Source organism: Schistosoma mansoni, assembly GCF_000237925.1.
Source record: "Schistosoma mansoni, WGS project CABG00000000 data, supercontig 0177, strain Puerto Rico, whole genome shotgun sequence".
Taxonomy (NCBI): domain Eukaryota; kingdom Metazoa; phylum Platyhelminthes; class Trematoda; order Strigeidida; family Schistosomatidae; genus Schistosoma; species Schistosoma mansoni.
In genome coordinates this window covers 392,643-401,531 of record NW_017386061.1, presented here as the reverse complement: position 1 = coordinate 401,531, position 8,889 = coordinate 392,643, and the positions used below count along the sequence as shown (strand labels likewise).

Sequence of the window (8,889 nt, the reverse complement as noted above, 5' to 3'; positions counted from 1 at the left end):
AATAAAAAGTGGAATAATAGGAAATAATATATCAGAAACATATACCAGCTTAATCACGCAGGAAATAGTACATTAGCTAGATTTTATTATTCTTCAATAATGTACAGGGAAACTTAAACTGTCAATCGACTCAGTCACAACACATCATATAACATTACTCAGTAAAGGAAGTTTACATCGAACTATGGAAACGTTCACATCACCTAGCCGTACCATCTATGTACTTTCTTGTAAGAGTCATAATTTTCGGACGGTATAATTGGAATGATGTTACGTGTAAAAGAGTTGACAACAATTTGTAAGACAGAAGAGATCATTTATTCTACATTACGTATTAAAGCATATATCGTTCGTAGATAATTTTTGAAAAGTATGTGTAATCATTCTAAGAAGATTTTACAGGTTATATATAATGACAGATAATGGAGGGAGCACGTGCAATAGAAATCAGTGGAAATTATCCATTAAATGAGACAGATAAATAAATAAACGAACAAATATTCATGTGTTTTATGTATAGAGAAGCACAAAAAATAATTATGGCAGATAACCGGAAGGATATTAACAATGTTATGTTAAAATTTAAAAGTTACTGTTTAACGATGATTTGGTTTGTGATGACGAACATGACGAAGTATATCTTTTTTAGTCAATACACCAAGAGGACATCTAGATTGGGGGAGAAACACAAAAACAAACATATTGAAATACAATTCAAAACAGACAGCGTATATATGTATAGGGTTTAACGAACTACTAGTCATGTAACTCAGCTTTTCACAATACTTCAACCAACCACTAGATATGCTAACTTCCTGCAAAAGGTGAAATCCAAACGCTCTTAAGTGATATATTTTCTTCATGTTCGAAGACACCGAACCAGGATAAATTGCTTAACGTCACAGAACAAGCTATCAAACTCCAAGTGGCCGAATTTTATTTACCGATAATATGTTTTATTTAGTTTATTTGCATTTTCACTGATAACGTAAAAGTGCATGTATGAAAATTCACAATAATCAAAACTTTATTTACATATTACATTCAGACTAATAGTTTCTAACTAATACTCATTAAATTGAAATAGTTTTCAATATAGAGTAATACCGTAATGTGATGGTTAACGAAAGGCGATTCCAATATGATGGAAGTGACTGTCAAGATTGGTGAGTGGATCCAGATAGTACACCAAATATGAAGTTACGTGGATGTAGATTCTCAAACTTCCCAGCAATAAAATGCAGGGTAAGTGAAACACAAAAACATCATAGTAAAAATATAAGGCTATGAGTATAAAAACTAGAACATATAAATATGGATAACACCTTTTGAGTTTTCGAGATATGAAACGGATACACTTGTGAGACTACCATGGGTTTTCAGTCGTATAAAACACTTCCCTATTTGAACGTTCCTAGCTTCAAGATTCAGAATAAAAGTAAGCAATTATGTGATTGATACTGCGTATTAATCAAGTGATTCGAAGCTTTTTTAATCCATATGAACACTATGTAACACAATATTTCGAGGAAGAATTTGGTTTTATCTGCATAACGCAATTTAATTGACCTCAATTAGTGGATGTTAACTAGCTCACTGACTACTCGCATTAAATTTGAAGTTCAGCATTATTCGTTATTTATGACTGATTATCTAACAGCAGTCCCGAACGTAGCTGCTACCTTGACGTGGTGGTCGGGCATGCTTGTCGTGATGACCCGACACTTTTACTACCTCTACCACTACGAGATTTGAATCGACAATTGTATCTCTCCAAGTCTACCACTACTACTGAGTAAAGTATTTAACAATTATTAAAAATTTGATTACACATAGTAAACAAAATAAAAACATTTACTAACCCATTACGTGTAACAATGATTTGTCGGAGACCTAACTTTTTAAAGAAATCCAGAACTGTTTCCATTGGTGTATGATCCGATACCGTTGTAGGAGACTAAATGGCAAATTTTTAAAAAAATATTGGTGAAAGAAACACAGAAATTGCCAATAATAGTGAGTTAGAATACAATTAATCAGTTTGAAATTAGAATGAGCTACAAATGATACACACTCTCTGGACCAAAATGCAAATACATATTGTACATAAGATTTATTGTAGACAATTAATCACAATTGAAGCATGTGTGTATTTTAACGGGTAGTGATATATACAACCTTGATCGTTTTTGGTTAAATGAATAAATTATCGACTTTTCGTAGCCGGTCCACGCTGGAAATCGATTAACTAGCCTACCTCATAGTTTTCTAAACCCTATCTGTTTAGCTTGATACATTATATAAGACAATAGAAAAGGAAAATATGATGGTAGGATCTTGTAAAGCAAAACAAGTCAGAATTATTTATGAAAATATTTGACAAGAGAAATTGAATGAAAAACTGTTCACCTACACTTATTAAAACATTGATTGCAATACATCTACAATAAACAAATATTAATAATGTTAATACAGGGGAACGAGAGTTCCTAAATATATAAGATTATTTATACCTGTAAATAACAAAATGAATCGTGGAACAATATAACTAAAAAGAACGTTGAAGTCACCATGAAACGGTTTTACTGTTAACTGAAAAACTGATAAACTAATAAACATATCGTAAAAAGTAGATTTAATAATAGCAATAATGATAACCATAACTTATTACGGGATATTACATTATAAAACGTACCAAATCAACAATATTTTGTAAGTTGACAGGTGTCAATTCCTGACTATCATCTGCATATACTTGCTGAAATGTGGCAAAATGAACCGGCGAATCATCGACAATATTTGAATCATATTTTCTTTCACGATCTGCTCATTATACAAATAATAAAGAAGTAAGAATAATATATATCTATATGATAAAGCGAACCATTAAGATGAACGTATAACAAAAACCGTTTCTCAATCAAGCTTCATGACAGAAATGAATGAACCAAAATACAGATAAGTGGAATGACGTAAAAACTATCCACCCAACTAGCCATACCAAAAGATAAACAATTGGTATTTTAAAATTGATTTGCAAGGAAAAATGAGCCAAAGAGATAATAGATTATACTGACTATTTACAACTAGATTTTAATCATTATACACTGTTCTACTGACTGAGCTACACAAGACGCTTTAAACAAACTGATATTTTCGAGATAGGTATCTACTATAATTAATAGAATTATTCAACGAGGAATTATTTAAATAATGATGTTGATTAGTTGGAGGTAGAAGAAAGGAAACATGAGATCTAGTTTATAGGCTAGTTTATTACTTGTTACCAAAGTGTAGTTGCAAACATGAGGGGAATAATGTATCTCTTGAGGTGTCTGTTATGTTACTGCGACTGAAATCTTGTAGCACTACAATATTTACAAACGAAATAGGATTCGAAACCGCATCCTTACGACTATGTTCATTCAGTTAAGATCAGAAATTAGCATTTTATAGACTTAATTCTGACTGAATTGTTGCTGAAAGTTTCACGACTTAGCCATCCAGCTCAGACGACGAAACACCATCAAAATCATCCATCCGAGTTACAAGTATCCATTAACTCACAGTTGCAAGTTGTAACTATCAACAGTCATAAGTTATATAAATATCTGACAAAAGATTTAAAAGATGTTTTGTTTAACCTCGAATGAATAAGTATTTATTAAATACAAAACTTTATTTGAGGTTAATCTGGACCAACATTTAATTAATTCTATAATCAACATTTACTTCTGACAAAAATAGTTTACACAATAAATCAATTACGTCAATCAATCTACAAACATTTAGGTAATCGAAAAGATTTGTAATTAAAATTGTTTTAGAAAACTCTTACATAGGAATTCTACTTGTACCTACTGAACATAATAACGTTAACCTATCAACGTATATAAGTAGATATCAACAAGTCACAAGCAAAAATACTTCACAATAATTCAAAGATAGTTAGCTAATAGCTTACCCAAAGCCCAACGTAACTCTCTTCTTGAAACCCATCCAACTAGATATGGGGAATCTTGTGAAACAACAACAGGAAATCCTTTAACATCACATCTACTAACTAATTGGTCCAGATCGCCAACTGTCATATCATATTGTGTAACAACATATAGAGGAGAATTAGAATCTCTGAAAAAAAACAGATGGAAACAATATAGATAATAATAAGAAAGGAAAAACGAATAAGACAAGTCAATTAATTGATGTTATCAATAATGAAATCGTATTGAAAATGTATGCATATAGACGTGTTGCCATTTCATGAGTATAACAGAAAAGTCCAATTTCAAAAACAAAATTTACGAGCAAATCAGGTGACATGATGACACAGAACGTCATTTTGTCAAAATGATTAAATATCTAATGGAAATAATATTAAGACCAGCAAAGTGACTTACCGATAAGAGGAAATCGACAATTAAACAACGTCTTCTGTGTTAGAGCTCTATTCTACCTACTTCAGTTTAAACAATCATTGAAGTATCACTAGTTCTCAAGAAAAGTGTTTACTTTGAGATCATGTGCACAAACGTGTACTTAATTGCTAAGTTGCACAATATGTTTATTATTTACTTAGGCCTGTTAACACTTGTAAAGGAGCATAGGCCACTCACTAGGATTCGCAATCCAACTCTGTCCTGGACAATCCTTTTCAGTTCTTTGAAGTTGCTACACATCATTTACATGTCTGCATCCGATTTCCAGTACAGTGTGTTCTTTAGTCTTCCTTCTTTTTGTTTCTCTTCAGAATTCGAAGTTGGCGTTTGCTTCATGATGCAGATTGATAATTTCCACAATGTATGTTCTATCTACTTCCAACGTCTTTCCCTAATGCGTCTGTCAGCTGTCCATTATGCACAACTCTGGAGTGTAGTCCGTCGTACGAATTACAGATGATGTTGACGATTTTCTCATGTACTACATAGTGTCGAAGAAGTTTCCATAATATTCTCCTATCAACACTGTCAAACCCTTTTTAGTCAAGGAAGTGTGATGCCTTTGTATGAGTTCTCACACTTGCTCAGATCTTCTTTTCTTGGTATCTTAGTGAGGTATCTTCCTTTACAATCTGTCGGCACCTGCTTTTCCTTCCAAATATTCTTCAATAAAATGTGGAGCATGTTTGCAGTTACCTCTGTATCTGACTTAAGTGCTTCAGTATGTGTATTGTCAGGTCCTAATGCTTTCACACTGTAAAGATTGGAGCCAGTGTCTGAGAGTTATCTTGAATTGGCTGAGTTTGTATCTTGGAGGAAGACTGTATTGAAGCATTGTAATGTTGTTTCTCCAGTTGCCCCGTGTTTCTTTAGCCTCAGTTTCATGTTGAGAATCACCAGGTGGTAGTGATCTGAGGCCATGTCATCTCCTATCCTGGTTCTCACATCCTCCATTGACCTTTTGAATTTGTTTACTGATGTAAATATGATCGATGCAGTTCTTTGTAGTGTGATCCAGTGAGACCTATGAAGTTTCGTGTATGCATTTGTGATGAAATATACTGCCACCTTTAAAAAAATTGTTGAATGCACATAGATTTGTGAATCTGTCACCATTCTCGTCCTTTTCTCTCAGTCAGTCTGTAGTGTCGGTTACTGTGTTAAGCCCGTATAACTTATTCTAGATTGTAGACAGTCCAATTTATACATTCTTCTTGAGTCACGTTTTCACCTTGTTAATTATTCACTTATCACTGTTTTTATATGAGCGTATATGTGTGTATATCTTATCGTACTCATTACATATATATAGCTTATTTTTCTGTGGCGATAAATATCGATTAACGCTTGAGTAAATGTAGTTAACTGACACTCCTTCCCCACCGCGTATCATTTCACTTCGTTCCTCTGCTCGTCTGTCTAGATCAATGAGTGTACAAAATATATTCAAAAATAGATTCTCATACTTGGCTTCTTCAACTCCGTTATTCACCAACGCGGATTAAGTCGATAAATTTATACGAGAATAACCAGGATGTATATTGCAATAGCCAGTTTTTAATAAGCTGTATGCTTCCTTTCTAATGGATGTGAGCAAATGTGCCACAATATCAACATCCTCAACATCTTCCTTCGTCATAGCTCAGATTTCGAACCTTTTCAAGTAATCCTCAAACACACCACACTTTTTTTAGTTTCAATAAGAACCTACGATTGTTGCACAAACATTTCAAACAATGAAGAAATCGATTAAAAGTTTCACTTTATATTTAATTCCAAGTTATAGTATTATCGAATGATTTGAGCACGCAACTTTTGATAGTTAGATGTAAAAGTAAAAGTTGTTAGACATAATACAGTATTAAGAATAATTATCTTTCCCCATAAATAAGATAAGAGGAATACAAATAAATAATTATGTTATGCTATCAGTTTAAATTATCATATCTTCATGGTTATAATTAATCGCTCTCAATATAGCATATTAGTTGTATGGTTTGAAATAATAATAAGGTAACAATCTTTTCATTATAAGCAAAGATGGATAGTGACTAGCAGTGAAATCCAGGACGCGCGTTTCGTCCTATTTAGGACTCGTCAGCTGGATGTACCTGCATCTCAGAGTTGATATATCAAGACTCAGTGGCCGAGTGGATAACGCGATAGTGTTTGAAGCGAAAGCTACTGAGTTTGAGTCCCAGAGTGAACATCAACTCTGAGATGCGGGTATATCCAGCTGACGAGCCCCGAATTGGACGAAACGCGCGTCAAACTGGATTCCACTGCTAGCCACTATCCATCTCTGCTTACCATGCTTGTGAATTAAGGCTATATCGAGGCAATACGCACAGTATGCACATATGCCAATTAGAGACTGACCAGTTGCAGTCCTAGCACATCGATGGGAAGATTCAAACAAACAATATTAAATGAAATTAATCTTTTCATTAGTTTGAAAAATTCACGTAATTTACACCTCAGTGACTTTATGAACCGATGTCATATTTTAGTTTGACCACCATTAGCTTCCTTCCAACCTATTATAAGGCATGTTGGTATTGAGTGTCGTTATGTAGAACTTGTACACATTTGAACTACGTTTTAAATTGTTTATTTTTATCTAATTCATACTTATAAACTGAACAACATAAATGAATTCCAAATGTTTTAGCCAGTGTGATGAATGAAATTCAACACAGAGTCAAATAGAAAAAAAAGAGATAAAATTAGAAGACTGACGAAAACATTGTACAATTAAAAGTAGCCTAACACGTACACATGACTATACATCGAATAATAATAATAATCTACTTCAGTTAGCCTGAATTCAATAAAATATGCATACACTTATCATCACTAGTAAATCTCATTAACATAAAAAAACCTCCTGAATGAACGACGACACAATACAGCTACCACTTAGTCATAATAAATAGTAACATTATTTATAGAGACATTTACAATAAAGTATTGTCCAATATTTTCAATACACTTAGAAAATAAAAACGATTATGATCATTCGAAATGATTAATAAATTCAGTGAGACCATAATTTATGGACGGACCAATCAGATATAAGATAACAGGTCTGAAGTTCATCCATACATTTAACTGAATAGTGTTTTTGGCATTTTAGCTAATATCAGTTCATGATGAAAACTCTAAGTCTAATTCCTAACCCCAACAATTACCTAGAAATTCTAATTCTCATTCATCACATTGGTTTATAACCATCATTTAGTTCTGGTTAATAGGTGAACGTTCTCAAAGGTCGTCCATAAATTATAGTCTCACTGTAAATTCAATAAATGAATAAATTATGATCTCCAATTGAATTAGTTATTGCCTGTTTTATCTAGAACAAACAAAGTTAGAAGGAAGATACCTAAGTTAATTATTACCATTAGTCGATGCTATAACTATTCAATACTAAACATTCAATGGTAATCTACACTGATCATATACCGTTACATCAATCCGATTCAATGGAAATTTCACCAGATAAATGAATTAAATTAAATGAAATATTACTTATGCGTCCTTAATTGTGACTTTATTGTTAATGAAATCATCTTTACAGTAAATAAATATTCAATTAAAGTCACAATATTGAGAATTTATAAAACGTCACTCATCTATCTAAGTAGAAATTCGTTTAAGCCATAGTTTGTGTATACGGTCTAATGATGCAATCCATATACACCACCCCATCCCTGGAACTGAAATACATATGGAAAAACTCGAACCTAAAACTTAGTAATTCAAAATCGAACACCCTCTCTTCACATTGTTCCATGACATCTAACCACAATAAGAGTTGCTATATCTAGAGCCTTGATTCATAATATGCCGCGAACTATTAGACTACTTGAACGATAGAACCCGCAACGTCGCAAAAAGAGAAGACAAAGACTACTAAGTAGGAAGTTTATTCTCCAAATCAGTGTCAAAATATACTACAGAAATCTCGTGTATTTATAGTTTTTTAGCTGAATGTAAATCATCATTTCGGTCAACCAATAGGCACATAGGGGTCATGCTAATCCATCCAATGGGGAAGCTACACGTCGACATTCTAGAACATTCCCCTAGCAGTGATTGGATGGAATGTCTGTGGCTCTTCCTGGGCTTCCTAGAGTCTACCGACGAGCCGTCCTTACACCTCCCCTCTTTGAAGTTTGTGACGTATGACTTCTTTTAGGATCTGCTTGAAACGTTGCTGTTGCTCTCCTTTTTCTGCTCAGCACCCTTGTCGGCTGTGCGATTTCACTTTTACGTTTTCTAAGTCGTTGGTGTCGGCATTCTTCCGGGCTTTTCTGCGTTAGATCCACCAGCATGTGGAACGGTAGTCGTGTATCTGTCGCTGTTCTATGATCTTTCCTAATCTGATTAATGCATCTGATACACTTTCCGTCCCTACTCCGGACTAAATAAAGTACCTTCCCGATAC

The 8,889-nt window shown here is 33.5% G+C and overlaps 1 protein-coding gene across 1 annotated transcript in view; it reads right to left on the bottom strand.

The window, feature by feature from the left end:
• Positions 1 to 596: 596 nt before the first annotated feature.
• Smp_071970 (chloride channel protein,putative) overlaps positions 597 to 8,889 on the bottom strand; it is a gene marked incomplete at both ends in the record, with an annotated part of 34,415 nt that continues 26,122 nt past the window's right edge. The window contains 4 exons of the mRNA XM_018795920.1: positions 597 to 669; positions 1,863 to 1,957; positions 2,696 to 2,823; positions 3,965 to 4,129. Of these exons, the coding sequence (XP_018646934.1) occupies positions 597 to 669; positions 1,863 to 1,957; positions 2,696 to 2,823; positions 3,965 to 4,129 (461 nt within the window). The remainder of the gene's footprint in view (positions 670 to 1,862; positions 1,958 to 2,695; positions 2,824 to 3,964; positions 4,130 to 8,889) is intronic.